The sequence below is a fragment of the Bubalus kerabau genome, chromosome 1 (genome assembly GCF_029407905.1).
Source record: "Bubalus kerabau isolate K-KA32 ecotype Philippines breed swamp buffalo chromosome 1, PCC_UOA_SB_1v2, whole genome shotgun sequence".
NCBI lineage: Eukaryota > Metazoa > Chordata > Mammalia > Artiodactyla > Bovidae > Bubalus > Bubalus kerabau.
The window spans coordinates 186,869,469-186,894,678 of NC_073624.1; the positions used below are offsets into that span (position 1 = coordinate 186,869,469).

A 25,210-nucleotide genomic window follows, 5' to 3' on the forward strand; every position below is an offset into this window, starting at 1 on the left:
GTGGAAAAGGCAGGAAGAACAGCTAACAGAGGTGACAGCCAGGCAGGAAGGAGTAGGTGTGCCCCACTGGGACCCAGGTGGAGGGTGAGTGGAGGGCAGACACCATCCAGAGCCCACGGCAGCTGAGCATGTGTGCACGTGTGGAGACCACCTGTGTTGGCCTCATCTGTGGCCCAGCCAGCCAAGCCAGTCTCACCACCAGGGCAGCCAGGACCCGCTCCGCCAAAGTCGTCACTGGTAGAAGCTGTAGATCTGCCTTTTGTATTTCTGGAGGATGAAATGTCGTTTAATCTTTGTCGTTGGACCTGCCCAGAAAGCAGAAACCAATTCAGACGTGGGGGTGAAATAAGAGTCAGTGTACCCTGGGCGCGACCAGGCGGCAGAATCTCGTGGCTGGGGCTGGGCTGGTGGCTGGCCATACCCTCATCTTCCTGGGGCACTGCCTTTGCCATCTTAAGGGATGGCAAAGGAGACTGTCTGCTTCACACACACACAGCTCCCTTTCTGGGAATAAAATCTCAACTCCTTACTGCAGCTGAATGTGACCTCTCTCTACCCTCACTTCACAGGCCTCCCAGTTGTTCCCACGACTCTCCAGGCACTGTCCTGCCTGAGGGCCTCCGTACCTGCTGTTCTCTCAGCCAGGAATATTATTCCCCTTCAGTTGGTTGCCCAAAAGGCTCCTTCTCATCCTCTGAGTCTTACCCTAAGGACCACTTCCTGAGTGCAGCCTTCCCAGATCCTTTTGGCCAAAGCATCTTGCCATCTGACCCCTGATCCGTCATCCTTCTAGTCCACTGTCACACCTGCTATGCTGCCCAGTCTTCTCGCCTCCCTGACACATCAGAGTCTGCATCTACTGGGGGTGGGATTGGCGGGAGGTGGACACCATCTCCCTCCGTGTAGCCACCCCTCAGTTGGCAGCTGGTCCCACAGACCCTCTGACTCCCAGAATAAGACATGTCTCCTCAGCGCCCACAGGGCCCTGGACACCATCAGGGGACCAGCCTCCAAGTGTCAAAACTCTCCAGGCCACTCACCTAGCTCTCCGCCACTGATGGTAAAGTCCTTCTCCAAGATGACCCACTTCTGAATCTTCTGTGCGTTGGAGATGGCTTTTTGGTTGACAGCATTGATGCCTTTCTGGATGGCCGCGTAGACCATGGGGTCTCGCAGGTCCAGGATCTCAGACACTGTGGTCGCCTGGCTGCCCACCTCCCGGCAGAACTTGATCGCCTCCCAGTTCAGCGTGTCCAGTGGCTCTCCGGTCATTTTGTCGACCTCGCACTGCCCCCACGACACCCCTGTCAGAACCCCTAGCATCCAGCCCCAAGGACCAAGATGTGGTTTCCCACCTGCTGGAAAACCCACGTTACCTTCAGTGTCAGGAGGATGCTCAGGAACTTGGCCTTGTCGCCCACCAACATGGCATTACTAATGATGGGGATCGTCTCCTTAACCAGGTTCTCGATGGGAACGGGAGCCACATTCTCGCCACCAGCTGTGATGATGATTTCTGAAACGAGGGGGTGGGTTCAACCAGGACAGCCCAGGAGCCCCGTGCCTTTGCAGATCAGAGGGGCCCAGGTGTCGGCAGCAACCACCACTCCCCCAAAAAACCCCAGAAGCAGAGGACCACCCCTGCCCTTCACCAGGATGCTCTCTATGTCCTTCTCCAAGCCCCAGACCCAGAGTCACTCTGCCCCTCCTCCCCCGTCTTCTTCAGATTCCCATCAAGCATCCACATCCTGAGTATTCCACTTGGACAGCATCTTGTCCACTCTTGCCCTGTTCCTCTGTCCCCTGTATCCTGATCCAGGCCCTCTGGTATGCCCTTGCCTGGAAAATAGTCAAATGCTTCTGACCATGCCTGTCTCTCTGTCTCCTGCTGTTCCCATCGTCTGGCAACTCTCAAAGACCCCAAGTCCAGGCTCCTCCCAGGGGTGCGTGGCACCTCCCTAGTTTTGGCAGGCTCTTAAAGGATTGTGTCACTGTCTTCCCCTGCCTAAAATCCTTCAGGAGCTCCTCTTCCTGCCCCAGACACAGTCTTCACTTGTTCCTCCATCCTGGGACACTTGCTGCTTCCCGTCCCACCCACCCAGACTCTCTCCATTCCATCCTGTGATCTTGCAGTCACCTCTGCTGAGATCCTTGTAGCACTAGGAATGATCCATTTGGGCCCATGATGGACATCTGTGATATCGTCAGCCCAGTGACTCCTCCGTCCTTCGAGTTTCTTTAGAGAACTACCCTCCATCTCTGTGTGGTCTGGGGAGGGGGTGGACTGCTGGGGTGAGCCTGTGACCACATCAGACCAGTCAGCATATTCCATCCTCTACAGTCATTCATTCTGAGATGGAATACTGACCCAAGAAGATCCAATGAGAATCGGGCAGGAAACTTGCTGACGCTGTTGGGAGTAGTACACTCTTTCTCAGCCTTAGGCTGTTACGATGAGCCTAGACTGTTGGCAGCCGTCTTGTCATCAAGTTGGAAAAGCCTCCTCAAGAATGGCATCAGGGAGCTCCCTAGTGGTCCAGTGGTTAAGAATCTAGCTTCCAATACAGGGGATGTGGGTTCAATCCCTGGTCAGGGACCTAAGATCCCACATGCCGTGCGGCAGCTAAGCCCTTGAGCCACAACTACTGAGCCCACATGACAAAGACCCCGCCTGCTGCAACTAAGACCAGATGCAGACAAATAAATGAATGAATAAACAAGAATGGCACAGATACAGAGTGGAACTTGGTCACAGAAGGATGAAGAGATTCCTGGTGATGTCATTTTGGCACCTGGATCCAGCCATGCCTGAAGCATTGAACTTTTGGACTTTACAGTTTTGAGCCAGCAGCTTTACTTTTCCACTCAAACCTGCTTAAGAAGGGGTTTCTGTTGCTTATCACAGAAATAATGGTAACATAGCCCTCTTACTGAACAGTTACAGCCTATGTCAGGCTCCATGCCAAATGCTCTACATCAGAGGTTGTGGGCTAAATTCCACAATGCTCCTTCTGCCTGTTTTTGTAAGGCCATGAACTAAATAGTTTTTACATTTTTAAATAGTTGGAAGGAAATCCAAAGAAGAACAATATTTGTGACACATGAAAATCCTATGACATTTGTATTGGTGCATGGCCACGACCATAGGTCTGGATATCAACTGCGGCTGCTTTTGTCCCACAGCAGTTGACTGGAGCAGCTATGTCAGCGACCCTGTATCCTGCAAATCCAAAATATTTATACATGGGCCCTTTAGGGCTTCCCTGGTAGCTCAGTGGTAAAGAATCTGCCTGCCAAAGCAGGAGATGCAGGAGACATAGGTTCTGTCCCTGGCTCGGGAAGATCCCCTGGAGAAGGAAATGGCAACCTACTCTAGTATTCTTGCCTAGAGAACCCCATGGACAGAGGAGCTTGTCGGGCTACTGTCCATGGGGTCATAAAAGAGACACAAGTTAGTGACTAAAACAGTGACCAACTTTATGGGACAAGTTGACTGATCCCTGTTCTGTATCATTTCATTTAATCATGATGACTCTGTAGTTACTGTTATCCATAAATGACGGGAGAGAACAGAGGTTTGAGGCCCAGAGTAGGCTTCTTTTCTGGCTCCCTCCTGCTGAGGGCCAGATGCTGGGCACAAGGATAGCACTGAGCTGGACAGTGCATGGGCTGGGGTGTCCCTGTACATCTGTGTGAGCACCCATCCCCATGAAAGGTGGAAAGACAGAGCCTTCAGTGTTCAAGGCTGGCCTGCTCACGGGAGGCTCCTGGGAACCCAGCCCCAGTACCTTTGATGCGGCCGGTGATAAAGAGGAAGCCCTGGTTGTCCATGCGGCCCAGGTCCCCAGAGTGGAGCCAGCCCTCCTCGTCAATGGCCTCCATGGTCGCGTCCTCCTGCTCCAGGTAGCCCATGAAGACATGCCGGCCCCAGAGGCAGACTTCCCCCACGCCATCCTTGCTCGGCTGGTACAGCATGTTCTTACACCCTGCCACAACTTTACCAGAACTGCCAGAGGACAGGAAGGAGGAAGACTGAGGCTTGGGGGCAGGGGCCGAGGTCACCTGGTTCCTGACTCCCGGCTCAGCTGGCCTGGGCCGATGCTGCCGCTGCATCCTCCCCAGGACCCAGTGGGTACTTGTGACTGCTGGCTGAATGGAGAGAGGGTTGGTCCCACCAAGGGAGTCAAATTCCCAAAAAGCTGGTGAACTGGGCTTCCCTGGTGGCTCAGTGGTAAAGAATCTGCCTGCAATGCAGGAGACAGCAAGTTTGATCTCTGGGTCAGGAAGATCCCTGGAGAAGGAAATGGCAACCCACTCCAGTATTTCTGCCTGGGAAATCCCATGGACAGAGGAGCCTGATATGCTACAGTCCATGGGGTCACAAAGAGCCAGACACAACTGACTGACACTTTCACTGGAGAACTGGGAAGCCCAGTGGAGTTGTAGGTTGGTTTTATCTTCACGTACATGGCAGAAAGACTTCCCAGCTTAAAAACAACAATGGGATTCCCCAGTGGCCAAGTGGTTGAGACTCCATGTTTTCCCTGCTGAGGGCCTGGGTCCATCCCTGATCAGGGAACTAAGATCCCACAAGTCACACAGAGTGGCAAAAAAAAAAAAAAAAGGAAAACCAACCAACCCCAGCAACAAAACCCTCTCTAGAAAACAGGAATGTTGCCCTGAATGCAGTGACCAAGACAGCTGATTTTAGGTAACATGACCAGCCGAAGTCTCTTTCAAGTTACTTCCACAGGACAGAGAGCACTAGTGAAATCTGGATTTTCATGAAATTCCTTTTGCTAGTGATACCACTTGGGAGGGTGGTCTTAGGATGCAGAGAAGGAAGTATTTTCTTTCTGCCTGGCTGAGATCTCTTCTATTGTCAGTTAGAAGGGTCAGTGGTTTTAGGGTGAAGTGTAGAAACTCCCTTAGTCAACAAGTGGAAAAAGAAGGTAGGCCTGAGATGCTTAAAATGTATATGAATGCATAAATGTGGACTCTGGGAAAAGGGTACAGGTGAACAGACATAGAGAACAAATGTATTGACCCTACTGGGGGAAAGGCAGGGTGAGATAAATTGAGAGATTGGGATTGACATGTATACACTACAATGTGTAAGACAGATAACTAATGAGAATCTACTGTATAGCACAGAGAACTCTACTCAGTGTTCTGTGGTGACCTAAATGGGAAGAAAATCCAAAAAGAGCAGATACACACACACACACACACACATGACCAAGAACTTCCAGATGTACAAGCTGGGTTTAGAAAAGGCAGAGGAACCAGAGATCAAAATATCACCATTTGTTGGATCATAGAAAAAGCAACAGAATGCCAGAAAAATATCTACTTCTGCTTCATTGACTACACAAAAGCCTTTGACTGTGTGGATTGCCACAAACTGGAACATAGTTAAAGAGATGGGAATACCAGACCACCTTACCTGTCTCCTGAGAAAACTGTAAGTGGGTCAAGAAGCAACAGGACATGGAACAACTGACTAGTTCAAAATTGGGAAAGGAGTATGACAAGACTGTATATTGTTACTCTGCTTATTTAACATATATGCAGAGTACATCATGCTAAATGCCAGGCTGGAGGAATCACAAGCTGGAATCAAGATTGCCAGGAGAAATGTCAACAACCTCCCATATGCAGATGATACCACTCTCATGGCAGAAAGTAAAGAGGAACTAAGGAGCCTCTTGATGAGGGTGAATGTTGGCCTAAAACTCAACATTCAGAAAACTAAGATCATGACATCTGGTCCCATCACTTCATGGCAAATAGAAGGGGAAAAAATGTAAGTGGAAATAGTGACAGATTTTATGTTCTTGGCTTCCAAAATCACTGCAGCCATGAAATTAAAAGATGCTTGCTCCTTGGGAGGAAAGCTATGACAAACCTAGACATCACATTAAAGAGCAGAGACATCACTCTACCAACAAAGGTTCATATAGTCAAAGCTATGGTTTTCCCATATGAATGTCGACATTCTAGGAATCAGCAAACTAAGATGGACTGGAATGGGTGAATTTAACTCAGATGACCATTATATCTATTGCTGTGGGCAGGAATCCTTTAAATGGAGTAGCCATCATAGTCAACAAGAGTCCAAAATGCAGTACTTGGATGCAATCTCAAAAAAGACAGAATGATCTCTGTTCGTTTCCAAGGCAAACCACTCAATATCACAGTAATCCAAGGCTATGCCCTGACCAGTAATGCTGAAGAAGCTGAAGTTGAATGGTTCTATGAAGACCTGCAAGACCTTTTAGAACTAACACCCCAAAAAGATGTCCTTTTCATTATAGGGGACTGGAATGCAAAAGTAGGAAGTCAAGAAACACCTGGAGTAACAGGCAAATTTGGCCTTGGAGTACAGGATGAAGCAGGGCAATGGCTAATACAGTTTTGCCAAGAGAATGCACTGGTCATAGCAAACACCCTCTTCCAACAACACAAGAGAAGACTCTACACATGAACATCACCAGATGGTCAACACCGAAATCAGATTGATTATATTCTTTGCAGCCAAAGATGGAGAAGCTCTATACAGTCAGCAAAAACAAGACCGGGAGCTGACTGTTGCTCAGATCATGAACTCCTTATTGCCAAATTCAGACTTAAATTGAAGAAAGTGGGGAAAACCACTAGACCATTCAGGTATGACCTAAATCAAATCCCTTATGATTATACAGTGGAGGTGATGGAATTCCAGTTGAGCTACTTCAAATCCTAAAAGATGATCCTGTGAAATTGCTGCACTCAATATGTCAGCAAATTTGGAAAACTCAGCAGTGGCCACAGGACTGGAAAAGGTCAGTTTTCATTCCAATCCCAAAGAAAGGCAATGCCAAAGAATGCTCAAACTACCGCACAATTGCACTCATCTCACATGCTAGTAAAGTAATACTCAAAATTCTCCAAGCCAGGCTTCAGCAATACATGAACCTTGAACTTCCTGATGTTCAAGCTGGTTTTAGAAAAGGCAGAGGAACTAGAGATCAAATTGCCAACATCCACTGGATCATCGAAAAAGCAAGAGAGTTCCAGAAAAACATCTATTTCTGCTTTATTGACTATGTCAAAGCCTTTGACTGTGTGGATCACAATAAAGTGTGGAAAATTCTGAAAGAGAGGGGAATACCAGACCACCTGACCTGCCTCTTGAGAAACCTGTATGCAGGTCAGGAAGCAACAGTTAGAACTGGACATGGAACAACAGACTGGTTCCAGATAGGAAAAGGAGTACGTCAAGGCTGTATATTGTCACCCTGCTTATTTAACTTCTATGCAGAGTACATCATGAGAAATGCTGGGCTGGAAGAAGCACAAGCTGAAATCAAGATTGCCAGGAGAAATATCAATAACCTCAGATATGCAGATGACACCACCCTTATGGCAGAAAGTGAAGAACTAAAGAGCCTCTTGATGAAAGTGAAAGAGGAGAGTGAAAAAGTTGGCTTAAAGCTCAACATTCAGAAAACTAAGATCATGGCATCTGATCCCATCAATTCATGGCAAACAGATGGGGAAACAGTGGAAACAGTGGCTGACTATTTTGGGGGGCTCCAAAGTCACTGCAGATGGTGACTGCAGCCATGAAATTAAAAGACACTTACTCCTTGGAAGAAAGTTATGACCAACCTAGATAGCATATTCAAAAGCAGAGACATTATTTTGTCAACAAAGGTCCATCTAGTCAAGGCTATGGTTTTTCCAGTAATCATATATGGATGTGAGAGTTGGACTATAAAGAAAGCTGAGCACTGAAGAATTGATGCTTTTGAACTGTGGTGTTGGAGAAGACTCTTGAGAGTCCCTTGGACTGCAAGGAGATCCAACCAGTCCATCCTAAAGGAGATCAGTCCTGGGTGTTCACTGGAAGGACTGATGTTGAAGCTGAAACTCCAATATTTTGGCCACCTGATGCAAAGAGCCGACTCATTGGAAAAGACTCTGATGCTGGGAAAGATTGAGGGCAGGAGAAGAAGGGGACGACAGAGGATGAGATGATTGGATGGTATCACCGACTCAATAGACATGAGTTTGAGCAAACTCTGGGAGATGGTAAAGGACAGGGAAGCCTGGCATGCTGCAGTCCATGGAGTCACAAAGACTTGGACACGACATAGTGACCGAACAACAGATGACTGATTCACTTTGCTATTCAGCAGAAAATAACTTTGTAAGGCAACTATACTCCAATATAAGTTTTTTTAAAAAGTACAAAGAGGTTTCTTATGACTTCCCAATTTAAAACTTTCCTAGGAATGTGGAAAAACTCAGAAGCTATACGAGTTTGATGGGTTCATCCAAGTAAAGCTAAAAAAAATTCTACACAGGAAAAAAAAAGAAAAAACCACCTGTTTAAGGAAGGACTACTCTTTGGTTTGGGGAAAAAAAAAAACAAAGCTCAAGTGGGCATTTGGATTTTACAGAAAACAGACCCAGGTGCAGTTATGGGCTGGAAGGGGTGGATACTGATGTAGAGAGTAAAGTAAGAAGCAAGAGATGGTTTTGCCAGATTTGGAAGATCAGACTTAGATTTCACTAAGTTCAAAGGCGAGTGTAATCTGGCCAAACACGAGAGGAGACTCGAACTTGCAGTATGGTGCAGCTGGTGGGGGGCAGGGGGGCAGGGAAGGACGACCAGGAAGTCCTGTGAAGGAACGTGGCTCCCAGACTCCAAGTGGAACTCGCCTTTGGTGTTCTTACTGCATCAGTGTCACTGGGCTCCATCCTGCAGCCCAAGGTGAGCTAAGCTTGGGAGAAAGCCAGAGGGGCCTGGGGATGTGTTTGAAACAAAGCATCTTGGAGATGAAGGGTCCCTAGGTCTCAGGAGGTCAACCTGGGGTGGGACATCTGGAGGCAGAGCTCACAAGTGACAGATAGGGAGGGTACATACATAGAATGTTTGGGAGACCTCCCTCTTTGTCCACGGGCTCTCGGACAAACTGGGGCTTCCCACAGTCATGAAGATTTGGAGCCTGGAGGCTGGAGGCACCAAGTCAGGATTCATCATATCCCAGAAACCCTCCCACCTCCATCCACTTTGACCCAGCATTGCCAGTGGACCAGGTGTCTGCCCAGGAGACTGGTACCTTAGTAACTTGTAGTTTGCCGGGGTGGATATGGTGTGGGGTCCTGAGCTTTCACTCATACCGTACACCTCGCCTATTGGTATGTCCAGGCTTAAAAAGAACTCAGAAGTCTCCTGGTTGAGGGGTGCGGCCCCGCTGATAAAAATGCGGCAGTGATCCAGGCCAAGGGAATTCTTGATTTTGGTGAACACGAGTGCCTTTGCCATGCGGTAGCTCATGGGATGGTCATGTTCCCTGTGAACATGGATGTCAAGGAAGGTTCTCTAGTCACAGAGCCACATGGGTGGATGGGACACAGCTGGAGAAGGCTGAGCCCCCTCACCCACCACCCTCCATGCCTGACCCCAGTGGTCCCGCCACTTACCCTAGCATCCTTTTCGAGTTGACCTTTAAGCCAATATTCCTTGCCCACAGAAACACCTTTTTCCTCAAGCTTGAAGACTTGCCAACAGCCTCCTTTATCTTCTCATGCATCTTTTCCCAAATTCGGGGTACCCCCAGGAAGGCAGTAGGCTTTACCTCTTGCAAGGTGTTGACCAAGGTGCCCTGCTGGGCACAGAGCTCAGTCAGCAACACCTGCACCCCAGGTGTCCATCTCTCCTCAGCCACTGAGGGCAGCCCAGGAGAACTTTCTCTTAGCTTTCTGGACCAAGGTGAGCTCCTGACCCATGGGAGCCAGCCCGTTGACTGGCCAGTGGCCAATCAGTTAACCCGTTCTCCCTGGGGACACAGTGGAGCGTACAGGCTGGTCGAGTATTTTTGGAAGGCAGTGTGACAGTGCTGTTAACATTTTGAATACAGCTAGGCAACTTCACTTCTGCGGGTGACAGAACTCAGCTGGACGAAAGACTCCGATACCCAGAGAAGCACGTGTGAGATGCTCTTAGTGCATCAGTTTGTAATAAAATGAAAACAGGCTATGTAGCCAGTGTGGGGGGAGTGGCTAAAGAAACTGTTGCCCAAGCATGAAGTGGAGCATCAGGAAAGATTCTCCCTCAAGTTCATCTACAGGTTCAGTGTCATCACCATGAAAAATAGGCAAGCTCTTTCATACCAGCTGACAAGCTGCACGGAAATGCAGAGGACCTAGAATAACCAAAGCGATTCTGAAAAACAAGATCAGAGGACTTACTATTACTTGATTTTGAAACTGACTATAAGGTAGGGTGATCAACTGTCCCGATATATCCAGAACTGGAGGTGTTCCTGGAATGTGAGGATTTTACTTATGAGACTGGGAGAGTCCTGGTAAACAGGAACAAGGTGATCTCACTACCAAAAAGCTGGAAAAATAAAGTCAGTGAGGTTTTGGTGTAAGGATAGACATAAAGATCAACGAAACAGAACTGAAAATCTAAAGATGAATCTTTACATTTATGATCAATTGATACTCAATAAAAGTGCCAAAGACAAACAAACAGAGAGCTTAGCTAACTTAGAGTGTTCTTGCCAGACACAAAAATTACCTCAAAATGGACCACAGACCTAAAAGTAAGAGCTGTTAACAGATCTAAAAGCCCTCCAGAAGAACACATAGAAGAAAATCTCTGTGCCTTTAGATACAGTATGTGTAAGTCACTTTGTCGTGTCCGACTCTTTGTGACCCCATGGACTCTAGCCCACCAGGCTCCTCTGTCCATGGAGTTCTCCAGGCAAGAATACTGGAGTGGGTTACCATTTCTTCTTCCAACCCTTAGGGTAGGCAATGATTTTCTTAAAAATTACACCAGAAGCATGAAAGGAACAAAAAAATCAATAAATTGGAGAGTTAACACTCATTAGAGGTGAACATTTTCTGCTTTTCAAAAGACACTAGTAAGAAAATGAGAAGACAAGCCACAGAGCTGGGAGCAAGTATTTGCAAAACCTATCTTTGATAAACAATTTGTATGAAGAACACAACATTCAACAATAAGATGTACAACTCAATTTTTACACAGGCAAAACTGTGAACAAGAGATTTTTCCAAAGAAGATACACAGATGGCCAATAAGCACAAGAAAAGTTGCTCACCATCATTAATCATTTGAAAAATGCAAACTAACAGGAGAGAGACCACTTCACGTCCGCTGCTGCTGCTGCTGCTAAGTCAATTCAGTCGTGTCTGACTCTGTGCGACCCCATAGACAGCAGCCCACCAGGCTCCCCCGTCCCTGGGATTCTCCAGGCAAGAACACTGGAGTGGGTTGCCATTTCCTTCTCCAATGCATGAAAATGAAAAGTGAAAGGATGGCAATAATAATAAAAACAAAAATAGTAACAACAAATGTTGGTGAGGATATGGAGGAACTGGACCACTCATACACTTCTGGTGGGAATGTAAAATGGCACAGCCTCTTTGAAAACACTCTGGCAGTTGCTTAAAATGTTAAGACAGGGAATTCCCTGGCAGTCCTGTGGTTAAGACTCTGTGTCCCACTGCAGGGGGCACAAGTTCGATCCCTGGTCAGGGAACTAAGATCCTGTGTGCTGAAGCCAAAAACAAGTTAAAATGGCTTTGTTCCTAGTGCTAAGTTGCTTCAGTCATGTCTGACTCTTTGCAACCAAATGGACCATGGCCCCCCAGGCTCCTCTGTTCATGGGATTCTCCAGGCAAGAATGCTGGAGTGGGTTACCATTTCCTTCTCCAGGTGATCTTCCTGAACCCAAGGATCAAAGCCCCGTCTACTGTGCCTCCTGCATGGCAGGCAGATTGTTTACCACTGAGGCACTGGAGAAGCCCATTAATATTTCTGTAGATATGCATATTCCCAGTAAATGGGGTAAACATGAAGACTCAAATAGCTTCACATCAGTTCAGGTCAGATTCTACTGCCAAAAATGTTTGGTTTGTGGAGGGTTTTGGAGCTGGGAATACTGAATTAAAAAAAAAAAAACAAAAATGCTACACACACACACACACACACATGCACACACACACAAACTCTGCCTTTAGTGCCATCCACATTTTAGTCTTAGGTAGTTCAGTATACAGCCTGCAAAACCATGGACACCATGACTCGGATAAAGATAAAAACAAAAAGAAGGTGGTTAACCGATTCACATGCTGCTAAAGGGGAGCATTAGCTGAGGACACAGAAGGAACCCCTCCGCCTACCAGATCTGGGCCTTGATGGAGCCATCCACCCTTCCAAGCTGCCCTTAACCTTGACCCCACACCCCCAGATTTGGGCCCTGATGGAGCCGTCCACCCATCTGGGCTTCCCTCAGCCTTGATACCTTGAGAGCGTCTGGTTCAGCAAAGTAGATGAAAGCCCCGACCTTAATGGGCACCCAGACGTCCATCATCTGAGCTGCGATGTGGCTGAGAGGAAGGTAGCTGACCACCACCTCCTGCTTTTCGGGGGCATAAGCCAGGTTGCATTCCTTCGCCACCGACCCCGCTGTCCACGTGATCTAGAACACAAGCTGAACTGAGGATCCAGTGAGATCTGATATACTTCCTCCTCCTCCTCACCTGCTGCTGCTGCTGCTAAGTTGCTTCAGTCATGTCCGACTCTGTGCAACCCCATAGACAGCAGCCCACCAGGCTCCCCCATCCCTGGGATTCTCCAGGCAAGAACACTGGAGTGGGTTGCCAGTTCCTTCTCCAATGCATGAAAGTGAAAAGTGAAAGTGAAGTCACTCAGTCATGTCCGACTCTTATCGACCCCATGGACTGCAGCCCAACAGGCTCCTCCATCCATGGTATTTTCCAGGCAACAGTACTGGAGTGGGATGCCATTGACTTCTCCGCTCCTCACCTGAGGGCTGTTTAAATGCAGTTCTTTAACAAACGCAAGGCACCTCCTAAACGCTAGGCACTGCTCCTGTTCTTTACAAAAACATTGAGTCATTTAGTCCTCATCTTAACACTGGGGTTGATAACTGTGATTCTCCCCCGTCATCGAGATGGGAAACCAGAGGCACAGAGAAGTTCACTAACTTGTCTGAGGCTGGGATGAATTGTAAACTACAGTGGGCAGCTTTGGGGGATTACCAGATGCCCCAGGATCCAAAAGGAGACCCTAGAGTCAGGATGTCTACTGGGAAAGTCAGAAAATCTGAAGGACTCAGTGTCTCAGAAGCAATCTTGACTCTAGGGACTTCCCTGGTGGTCCAGTGGTTAAGAATCCACTTTCTAATGTGGAAGATCAGGTTCAATCCCTGGTCAGGGAACTAGGAGCCCACATGTCACAGGGCAGCTAAGCCCATGCACCACAACTGCTGAGCCTGCTTGCCACAATGAAAGATCCCACATGCCATGACTAAGACCCAGCACAGCCACGCACACAAAAGAAATCCTGACTCCACCATTTACTAGCTGAGTGACCCTGGGCTATTTGCTTAAAATCCCTTGCAACCTCTATTTGCTCATCTGTAAAATGGGCACAGAATTTCCTTGTGCCAACATAAAACTAAGAAACCAACACTGTCCAAAAAACAAAAAGACTACTCTTAATCCCATGGAATAAACACCCCAACAATTAATATATCAATGTTTTTCTTAAATTTTTTTAAAATTTTTATTGGAGTGTAGTTGCTTTATAACTCTATGAATGTTTTTCTTTCTCCAATGTATGCTTTGATGTAAAGTTTTAGCATATCTATAATTTAGCAATCTATACTTCTTACTGGTATCATAAACTGGTCGTTAATCTGGCCACATGGGCCTCTACACTTATTCCAACAGGTCAGGCAAGGTCCTGCCTCAGGGCCTTTGCACTGGCCATTCCCACTGCCTGGGATCTGCTTCCTTCAACTGTCTCCACAACTATTAATAACTCCTTGGATGCTGAATTGCTAGTTAAATGTCACCTCTTAGAGAAGCTGTCTCACCCCCAAACCGAAGCTTCCAGCATCTGTCTAATCCTCTAAGTACTACTTGCCACAATCTCAGTGGTTTTATTTATTCGTTCCCTGTCTGTCTTCCCGGGGGCCACAATTGGGTCTGTTCTGTCCAAAGCCATTTTCCAAGCACATAGTAGGTGCCCAGTGAATTTTTGTTGAGAAGGGACATTTAAGAGAAGAGAAGGGACATTTAAGAGCAAGGAAACATGCAAAACCCTTGGCCCATAGTGAGCCCTCAAGATTCATCCCTTGTCTTTCTCTGGGTCTCAGGATGGAGGGATTTTCCTTCTGCCCCCATAAACACTGTCACTTCCAGAGGCCCAAGGAATCCAGCACCCACTTGTTGAGAAAAGGGGCTAGGTGCGTGCAGACTGATTTACAGTCGTTCAAACACCCGAGGGTTCAGAACCTGGCTCAAGCTCATTCTTCGCTCTCTGACCTTGCTCAAGTCATGTCCCCTCTCTGAGCCTGTTTCCCCATCTGTGAAAGGGGTTAATGATACATCTTAACCTCGTGGGGTTTCTGTGAGGGGTTATATCTGTTTATCTCAGCATGGCTTAGTATTCTATAAAACGGGAGAAACTTTGAATTGTGGACACATTTTGAGAACCTGGGACTACCTTTGACTTCTTTCTCTAAAAATGATGACAATTATGATGATTTTAACTCATTATTGACTGGGGGATTCTTGCAGAAACTAATGCCTGCAGCTGGAGTTTTCATTTTGGCTGGCCAAAAATCAGTTCTGTGATTTCACTAACACTGTTTTGCAGGTCACTGCATTCAGCAGTTTACACCTGACAGACTGGTAAAGTCTTCTCTAGCATCATGAGTTTCACTTTCCACATCGGAATCAATCATTACGGCTTTTTGTCTTCTTGTTGGTCTACATGCATATCGTCTGAATCAGAACTGTGTTCTGAAGAACTGTCATCTTCTGAGACACTTGTATGTACGTTGCTCAATCAGAGAAACTATTCCCATAAAATTCACTGAAAACTTCATCTTTGTGTAAAATTTCACCATGTGTTATCTTTGAAGATTTTACGGTAATAAATTAGCACTTATCATATACACAAAGTTGGAACAAAAATCTAACAGAGAAAAACATGAATGATAATGACAATCGTAAGTTGTCTAATGAAACTTTGATCAACTTTAAGCTCTAACAACTTCACACTTGATGTTAATTGTATCAGTGTCTAAAAATGTACTGATACGTCTCCAGTCAATAATGGGCAGCAAAAGATGTATTAAAATGTCTCCAGTCAATAATGGATTAAAAGTCACAATAGGGGACACTGATGAGGCTGTGTGCCAGGTATCACTCTGAGCATTTATATCTGTGTGTAGGTTAAGTGAAGTGTTAGCCGCTCAGTCATGTCTGACTCTTTGGGACCCCATGGGCTGTAGCCCTCCAGGCTTCTCTGTCCATGGAATTGAATTCTCCAGGCAAGAATACTGGAGTGGGTAGCTAGTCCCTTCTCCAGGGATTGAACCCAGGTCTCCTGTATTGCAGGCAGATTCTTTACTGTCTGAGCCACTCGAGAAGCCCATGCGTAAGTTAAAGACAGCAGCAAATTCTCTGCCACCCCCTCCGTTCAGAGCTAGAGTCTGTTTTCCCTTCCCCTCACAGGGCCGGTCCAGTGGCTGGTTTTGACCTGCAGAGCAGGGCACCATGAGCCTCTGGCACTGAGCCCTGACAGATGTCAGCCTGTGCCTTTACATACTGTGTGCTTGCCCCTGGGGGAGCCAGCACCACATGGAGAAATTCAACAGCCTCACTACTTCCATGCCATAGAGAAACCCAAGCCCCAGGAGACATGTGAGTGAAGCCCCTCTCAGACCTGTTAACCCAGCCTGGGCACCAGCTGAGTGATCCCAGCTGACACTCTGTGGGGCAGAAAAGACACTGCTGAGACCTGGTCTAACTCTGAGACCCAGAAATAACGCACTGTTGGTGTTTCAAGTCGCTCAGTTCTAGAATGGTTTGTTACACAGCAGTAGCTAACTGACACAGTATGAGGCATTATTTAACCTTCACAGCAACTCTAAGAGCTATCAGCTGTTCTTGTCTCCATTTCACAGGTGGGCAAACTGAAGCCCAGAGAAGTTGAGGGAGTTTTCTCAGGTCACACAACTAGCAAATGGGGGAGCCAGGATGAAGATCTAGGCAGACTTGCTCCAAGAGCTCAGCGTTCATCAGCTGTCTTCAAGGAGATGATCTCAGCAGACATGAAGCCACTAGGAGTATGAACGCTGGCCAGGGTGGGCTTCCTCAGACCCTCTTCATTCATTTCAGTCCACAAAATGGATTAAAGCCTCGTATACCTAGCACTGGAGACACAGCAGTGATCCCAACAGACTGCTGCTGCCCTCAAGGAGCTGATGTTCACGATAAACACGTGACTGTATATAATATGTCAGTGCACGGAAAACAGTAGCCAGAGGGGATCAGGGACTGATGGGGTGGTTTATTTTTATTTGCTGTTTTGAACATGAAAGTCAGGGAGGACTTCTTGGAGGCAGTAACATTTAAGCAGGGACCCCGAGGAGGTGAAAGAGAAAGCCAAATTGGTCTCTAGGAAAAGAATTCCATGCAGAGGGAACAGCTAGAGCAAAAGCCACTGTGTACTGCCAACTCTTAAGCTGGGTTGGTGCAAAAAGCTCTTATAAAGTAGAAATGTTGGGACGTCCCTGCTAGTCCAGGGGCTAAGACTCTGTGCTCACAGTGTAGGGGGCCCAGGTTCAATCCCTGGTCAGGGAACAAGATCTGACATGCTGCAGCTAAGACCTGATGCAGCCAAATATATATATATATATATGTGTGTGTGTGTGTATATATATATATATATATATATATATATTAAGTAAGAAATGCTTCATTGCAAAACTAGCAGTCTTTCTGACTCACAAAGGGGAGTGTTGGATGTACGTCCTGCCAGACACTTTTCTACTTTTAAAGCTTACAGGCTTGTACATCAGTTGCTTCATTTTTCAATTTTTAACAAAAACCACCTGTGCTCTGCGTGCTGTTCTTCAGCTGGCTTCAGTGTATTTATAGTGATGGCATCTTTAATGGTCTTTACACCTCAGCCACATAGATCAACAGTGTAGGTGAGAATGTGGACTGTGACACCAGCCTGCCCGAGTTCAGGTCCTGGCTCTGCCATGCTGCTTGCTGTGTGACCTGGACCCAGCATTTTAACCTCTCTGGGCTTCAGTTTGCTCATCTGTAGAAACAGCAGCCACCCGACAGAACAGATAGAATCATAGAATCACCGGGAGGGTTTACAAAATGTAAAACTCTCGGGCTGGACCCTGGCATATCACGGGCGTCCAACAGAAATGAGCCATCACTGTCTTTCTTGTTCCTTAGAAAAAAACAAACAACAGCTTTATCAAGGTGTAATTGACATACAGGGAACCACCTGCATTTGAGGTGTACAAGTTGGTGCATAGTGACTTACATATGCAGCCGTGCAGCCATCCCCACCATTGAAATGGTGAATGTTCTCTGTTCCCATCGCCCTTTTTCATGCCTCCCTTTTGCCATCCCAAGCAGCCACCATCTGCTTTTGGTTCCTGTAGACAAGTTTGCATTTTCTAGGGTTTTCACCACATGGGCTTATTTTCCTGACCAAAGTTTGAACTTGGGCTCTTGGAAGTGGCACACGGATCCTAACCACTGGACCTCCTAGGAATTCCGTTCCTAGGGTTTTATATAAACAGGATCTTTTATTTAGTTACAGTTTTAAATTACAGTTAGGTCATTTTATTCACTTTCTAATTTATTTTTTAATTAATTTACAGCTGCACTGGGTCTTTGTGCTACACATGGGCTTTCTCTAATTGCAGCGAGCAGGGACTACTCTTCACTGTGGTGCGTGGACGTCTCATTGCCGTGGCTTCTCTTGTTGGCTTCTCTCATGGGCTCGACAGCATGTCGGCTCAGTAGTTGCTGCACTCAGGCTTAGTTGCCCTTTTGCATGTGGTATCTTCCCAGACCAGGTACTGAATCTGTGTCCCCTGCATTGGCAGGTGGACTCTTAACCACTGGACTGCCAGGGAAGTCCCTTTCTAGGGTTTTATATAAAGAGGATCTTTTAGCGTGGATTCCCCTATTCTTTCCGACCAGTGACCTAAATTACCATCAGCTTTGGACTCCACTCAGACATGCATGCATTTTCCCTAAGCATAGAGCCTTCCTCAGGTAACTAAAACGTCAGTTCCTGCTTTATCCCCTGAAACTCAGTGTTTACACTGCCCTTTTACATACTTATTTTATCAAGCATGGTTCTGAGCTCAAACAACCCAGGAGGCAGGGACTATTACATCACACCCATTTTACAGATGAGGAAACCAAGGCTTAGAGATCTTGGATGTGTTGCCCAGGATCATAGAGCCAGGTCTCCTGCAGAGTCCCTGATCTCAACCCCTGCACTATGCTGCCCCGACCTTGGAAGTGTTGGCTTAAGTCTCTCTGCCCCACAGATCAAGGTCCCCCATGCCACTGTGCTCCTAAACACCACTGTGCTCCTGTGGGTCAAGAACAAAAACAGTCTGAAGGCCTCTGCCCCAGGGCAACGAGACCCTGGAGGCTGCAGAGTCCAACCCCGTCAGCAGAGACAGCACTTACATTGTCATGGCTGAGCATCACCCCCTTGGGTTGGCCTGTGGTCCCCGAAGTGTAGATGATCACAGCACACTGATTGGCCTTCTGGCTTTTTATGATCTGATCCAGTTGGGCATCGGGAATGCTACTGCCAAGTTCTAGGAAGTCATCCCACTACGGAAAGAAAAGACCAGCAGAGGGTGGCGGCTCAAGGGTGTGAGGGGGCCCCCGGCACACCAGATGTTCCCCTTCCCCAGTCAGGTCTTGCCTCACCAGCTGCCCTGGAAGGATGATTCCTAGCAGGAGGAAAGGTACTTGATACAGAGGCCCTGAGACACCTGCTTATCCTCCACTTCCTGGGCAGGCTACTCAAGCACCTCGGCCTCAGTTTCCTCATAGGTAAAATGGGGATGATGTCAAGGCCCAACTCTTTGGGTTGTTCTAAGCAGTAAATGGGTCACTATGTGTAAAATGCTTAGAACAGCAGAGTTCAGGATCATTTGTTCTCTGCCTTTCTAGATTCCACTCGGCACCTCAAACTTAGTGACCAGATTGATGCAACTGAAGGCCATCCTGATTGGCTTAAGCTAGATGGTCCCATCTGCCTGGGCCCCAGTGATTGGACTGGTTCTGGACATGTGACCTCAGATGGTCCAATCACAGTGAAGGTCAGGGCTTTGGCTGGAAGTGCTGGGACATGAATGAGTCATCTGAACATGAGATAACCTGAGGAGCTGCTGGACTGTCTCAGGACTAGAGGGAAGCAAGGTTAGTAGAGCGCAAAATGGAGCCTGCTAAGTCATTTCAGTTGTGTCTTACTCTTTGCAACCAATGGACTATAGCCCACCAGCCTCCTCTGTCCATGGGGATTCTCCAGGCATGAATACTGGAGTGGGTTGCCATTTCCTTCTCCAGGGCATCTTCCTGACCCAAGGATTGAACCCACATCTCTTATGTCTCCTGCACTGGCAGGCAGGTTCTTTACCACTTTGCCACCAAGTGGAGCCTTGGGCATGTTATTTGAGCTCCTGGTTCCAGCTGTGCATGGGTTGTAGTTACATGAGCCAACAAATGATCTTTGAAGCTTAAGCCATTTGGGGTTAGCCTATTATCACCTGCAACCAAAGATATCCTTCGTGATAAGACATACATCATCTCCCTCTGGCAGATGAAGAAGCTGAGGCTCAGAGGTGGTAAGTTACCTGCCCAGGGTCACACACTAAGTAAACAGAGGAGCTAGCATTTTAACCCAAGAGTCCAGAGCCTGTGCTCTTAATTACCTTAGAATTTGATGCCTCATAAGGAACTGTGAGGCTGTATGAACCGAATTTCACATGAGAGCTGCAAAAATGCTGTCTCTGATCCTCCAGCGAGGCTCTGGAGGAGGACAATGTCCTGTCTGCAAAATAGAGGGCTCTCCATGTCCTCCAGAAATGGCAAGCATTACCTGCAACCTGACAGGGCAACGCTGGCCCCATCCAAAAGGGAAGAACCTTTCACCAGAGCATCTCTAGCAGGGTAGAGTGATGGGGAGAGGAGCAGTGCACACAGACCTTTGCAGGGACCCTGTCCTTTCTCTGAGAAATGCCCCAAGCCCCCCTCAAAAGGATGCTCCCCTAATGGCAGGTGCAGGACCTCATCCTCCCATGGCCACAGATGATGGGGTCACATAGATGCTGGACCCAACCTGGTCCAATCCAGTCCTCTACTGGAAATCTGGAATTGGTCCCGACTCCAACTCCAGGCATCACCACCTGTCCAGTTAATGGTCTTCTTCTGTCATCCCTCTGCCCTCAAATTTCACCCTTTAATTTCCCAGGCATTTCCTTTTTCTCTCAGTTCTAATGAATGTATTCCTAAACTGAATCTAAAAATGGGAGGTTCTACTCGCCCTGGCAGAGAAGTAGATACCTAATCTGTCACAAAACTGTTGCCTATAAATCATTGTCCTCAACCAGGGTCAATTTTGCCCATGCCCCCCTACCCCAGCCAGAGGACCTAGGCAGTGTCTGAGGATATCTGTGATGGTTTCAACTAGGATGTAGTAGGTGGAGGGAAGCCAGGGGTGCTGCTTAACACCTAAAAATGCACAGGACAGCCCCCCCAATGAAGAATTATCCACCCTGAACTCTGCTCAGTGTTATGTGGCAGCTGGATGGGAGGGGAGTTTTGGGGAGAATGGATACATGTTTATGTATGGCTGCGTCCCTTCCCTGTTTACCTGAAACTATCACAATATTATTAATCGGCTATATCCTAATACAAAATAACAAGTTCAAAAGAAAAAAATTATCCACCTCGAATATCCAATGAGGCTGAGAAACCTGCTGTTAATACTGTTTCTAACAAAAGGGTTTAACTTATCCAGACTTAAGATCTTGGTGCCGTGATGGTCACTTTTAACCTCTGAGAGGCCTGTGATTCTGACCAGTTGTCTTACTTACTTAGTTATCATCCTGGTCTTAATATTCTAAGGTTTTCTGAAAGGTGCGCGAGCTGGCAAGTGTTTCGGCCAGAAAGGATCACTGTCATCTTTCTTCCCACTTGAGTGGAGGGAAAACGAAATAAATTCCATGACATGTTAGGACTTCTGATTTGGATCATGGGTTTGATGGCCTGATCTCAGGAACATTAACAACAGGAGCCTGAGCTGGTCCCTCACAGACCTCCTGCCCTGACTTCTGTGAGTTAACTTGTTGTATCCTTAGAAACAAAACCCAAACCCTCTCCTTTGGCTTAAGTGGGTCTCTGTGGCTTGCACTCAAGCATTTTCTGACTCTAGAAGGCCCTGAGGCAGAGTGAATTTGCAAAAAAAAAAAAAATGAATGTGACATATATATGTCACACAGTCTTCAGGGGCCCTGTCCCTCCCTCCCTGTCCCTCCCTAAGAGGTGGAGTCTGGTCTGCAGCTTGGCCTCAACGTGCTACTTCCAAGAACAGGTCATTCAAGGCAGGACAGCTTCTGCCTGGATATTTCTCTCCTCAAAACATTCTCTCTGGAGACTTTCCTGGTGGTCCAGTGGTTAAAGACTCTGAGCTTCCTTCTACTGCAGGGGGCACAGGTTCCATCCCTGGTCAGGGAACAAAGATCCCCTCCATCCTTTCCAGCATGGAAAAAACAACAACAAAACAAACAAAAAAACATTCTCGTGGAGATCTGAGCTACCAAACAAGCCCACAGGACCTGAAGACATCACAGAAGCAGAAAAAGAGGAAGAAAGGTGCTGGAGGAGTCCAAGGTGCAGAGTCAGGACCAGACTGCAGACCAGGGGCATCTCTTTGAGTGCAAATTTTTTAGGGAATTCCCCCCCCAAAAAAGCTTGTTATCAAGATAAATAATATTTCAGTGCAATGTTTTAAAAATCAATATCAAAAAAGCAAATCTCTGATGGATGAAACATCAAAATTTGAAAAAAAAAAAAAAAAAAGGCAGGCTCCAACAGGGCTGTTGGTCAAGCCATAGCAGAAATGCATGCCCCTTGTATGCATATTTTCATACATTAAAAATGGCTAATGGTTTTATTAAAGATACTGATGACTTTGCATCTGTGAGAGCCAGGAAAGTAAATTTATAATAAATTCTGACTTGAATATAAATTAAATATTTGAACTTCATGTTGTGAGTTCCAACACATCTTATTTTCAGTGCTGCCGTGTTTTTTCAGTTCCGCTGTGTGTGGGCATGCACGTGCTCAGTCTGTCCCACTCTGCGACTCAATGGACTTTAGCCCACCAGTATCCTCTGTCCGTGGGGTTTTTCCAGGCAAGAACACTGCAGTGGGTTGCTGTTTCCTACTCTAGGGGATCTTCTCTGCCCAGGGATCAAACCCACATTTCCTGCATTGGCAGGCAGATTGTTTACCACCGTGCCACCAAGGAAATCCTGTTACGCTAATACTCTGAAAAAAACAACAACTAATAATAAAATGATTGGTACTGTCTCATGCCACCAATTTCGGGGGTGATTTGTTATACAAAATAAATTACCAGAACAGACACGGGAAATCAGACCCTTCGTGGCACAAAAAAATTCTCTCAAAAGCCTCATCCCCTTCTCTTGTGAGGCCTCGCCTTCTCCCTTGCCTACCACTCAGTGGGTGGCTGAGTCTCCATCCACTTCTGTGGGCTTCCCTCCTAACTCAGTCCGTAAAGAATCTGCCTGCAATGCAAGAGACACAGGTTCGATTCCTGGGTTGGGAAGATTCCCTGGAGAAGGAAATGGCAACCCATTCCAGTATTCTTGCCTGGAAAATCCCATGGACAGAGGAACCTGTCAGGCTACAGTCCGTAGGGTCGCAAGGAGTCGGACGCGACTTAGCGACTAAATTACCGCTACTGCTACCCACTTCTGTTGCTCACGACCCCGTTCCCTTGAGTCCTCACCCATTTCCTTTGTATGGGTCCGCCCTCCCCCTTGCTCACCACCCACTTCCTTTGCCAGTTCCCTCCTCCCCTTTAAGGCCCGGTCCTCTCCTTTGTTGGCACTTACAGAGTACAGGTTTTCACATTTGCTGTCGTCCACGGGCGGCTTGTACTGAACGATCGCTTTTAGGGTCTCCATCTTGTTCGTCGGAATCTGAAAGAAAGTTGTGCATTTGTTGTTGTTCGGTCGCTCAGTCGTGTAGGACTCTTTGCGACCTCATGGACTGTAGCTCGCCAGGCTTCCCTGTCCTTCACTATCTCCCTACGTTTGTTCAAACTCATATCCATTGAGTCGATGATGCCATCCAACCGTCTCATCCTCTGTAGCCCCCTTCTCCTCTTGCCCTCAATCTTTCCCAGAATCAGGGCCTTTCCAGTGAGTCTGCTCTTTGCATCAGGTGGCCAAAGGATTGGAGTTTCAGCCTCAGCATCAGTCCTTTCAATGAATATTCAGGGTTGATTTCCTTTAGGCTTAACTGGTGTGATCTCCTTACAGTCCAAGGGACTCCCAAGAGTCTTCTCAGGCAACACAAATTTGAAAGCATCAATTCTTTGGTCCTCAGCCTTCTTTATGGTCCAACTCCCAACATCCGTACATGATTACTGGAAAAACCATAGCTTTGACTATACAGACCTTTGTCAGCAAAGTGATGTCTCTGCTTTTTTAATAAGCTGTCTAGGTTTGTCATAGCTTTTCTTCCAAGGACCAAGCATCTTTTAATTTCATAGCTGCCATCACCATCCCCAGTGATTTTGGAGCCCAAGAAAATAAAGTCTGTCACTCTTTCCATTCTTTCCACATCTATTTGTCATGAAATGATGGGACCGGATGTCATGATTTTTGTTTTTTGAACATTGAGTTTTAAGCCAGCTTTTTCACTCTCTTTCACTTTCCTTAAGAGGCTTTTTAGTTCCTATTCATTTTGTCATTAGGGTGGTGTCATCTGCATATCTGAGGCTATTGATATTTTCCCCAGCAATCTTGATTCTAGCTTGAGCTTCATCCAGCCTGGCATTTCGCATGATGTACTTGGCATATAAGTTAAGTAAGCAAGGTGATAATATACAGCCTTGATGTATTCCTTTCCCAGTTTTGAACCAGTCCATTTTTCTTGTCTGGTTTTAACTGTTGCTTCTTGACCTGCATACAGGTTTCTCAGGAGCCAGGTAAAGTGGTCTGGTATTCCCATCACTTTAAGAATTTTCCACAGTTTGTTGTGATCCACACAGTCAAATTTATGCATGGACCTCAGGATAACCTGGCCCAGGAGCATGTGTCCTAAGCTCTCTCCCACAGGGACCCCTACCTCTTTCCCTCCCCTGCCCACACAGTAAAACTTAGCTCTGTGCCTTGACTGATACTAAGCAACCTGGTCTTAGGACTGCTAAGTTCTTTGTGGCTGGTATCGGTAGACCCCAACCATTGAAGAGGGCTGAGGGCAACAGCCTCCTGAGTTCTGCTGCACCGAGTTGTGCCTCTTAGTTGGTGAGTCAAAGGACAACCCTCTTGGCTCCTCCACTCTTGGCACCTTGAGCTACGCAGCCAAGATCCAGCCAAACTTATAGTTGGCATCAGGCCACAGAAATTCTCCATGAAGGTGGCCGGAACCTGGGCAGGTTCAGAATGCTCTACCTAAACCTAGAACTGTAAGGTTCAGGGGATTCTTGTCCCCTGCAAGAACCTTTTCGTTCGTGCACGGGGAGGACGTTTGTGTCTGTGGCACATTCCTAGCCAATGCAAAGCAGATGTCACTTCCAGCGTCAGGAATGCTGATTATAGCCAAGTCTCTGCCATGGCCTGGAGAGAAAAGATGACAGGAGTGCTTTTCACATCTGGACAAGAGTTTTCCAGAGAGAGAAGGAGCAGACATCCAAAAAACCTGAAGCAGGCAGTGGCTGGCATGTGTGAGGGATGTAAAAAGTCCAGGGTGATCCGGAGTGAGGGTGGAAGGGAGGAGTCCAGGGGAGGAGGCAGGAAAGGGCGTGAGGGCCAGGAGGCCATGCCCTGGGGAAGAGATGGCGAGGAGTCTGCCGTTTATTCTGAAGGAAGAAGGAAGCCCTGTGAACTTCACCAAGAAAGAAAGATTTCCAAGTGGACCTGAACATGCAGTTTGGGAGGAGCCTGGCTTTGAATCTTTCACTCAGAGCAACCAGAACAACAAATCTTCCACAAACTGCCTCTTTGGTCAGACTCAGTCTCTGTGTGCATGCTCAGTCATATCCGGATCTTCC

The 25,210-nt window shown here is 47.1% G+C and overlaps 1 protein-coding gene across 1 annotated transcript in view; it reads right to left on the reverse strand.

Annotated features, from left to right (window-relative positions):
* Nucleotides 1-231: 231 nt before the first annotated feature.
* Nucleotides 232-25,210, reverse strand: part of ACSBG2 (acyl-CoA synthetase bubblegum family member 2) — a 31,283-nt gene continuing 6,304 nt past the window's right edge. Inside the window, exons 5-13 of the mRNA XM_055543117.1 lie at nt 23,046-23,132; nt 18,580-18,729; nt 12,330-12,506; nt 9,475-9,656; nt 9,111-9,344; nt 3,789-4,006; nt 1,377-1,516; nt 1,041-1,287; nt 232-305 (exon numbers count right to left, since the gene is read on the reverse strand). Of these exons, the coding sequence (XP_055399092.1) occupies nt 232-305; nt 1,041-1,287; nt 1,377-1,516; nt 3,789-4,006; nt 9,111-9,344; nt 9,475-9,656; nt 12,330-12,506; nt 18,580-18,729; nt 23,046-23,132 (1,509 nt within the window). The remainder of the gene's footprint in view (nt 306-1,040; nt 1,288-1,376; nt 1,517-3,788; nt 4,007-9,110; nt 9,345-9,474; nt 9,657-12,329; nt 12,507-18,579; nt 18,730-23,045; nt 23,133-25,210) is intronic.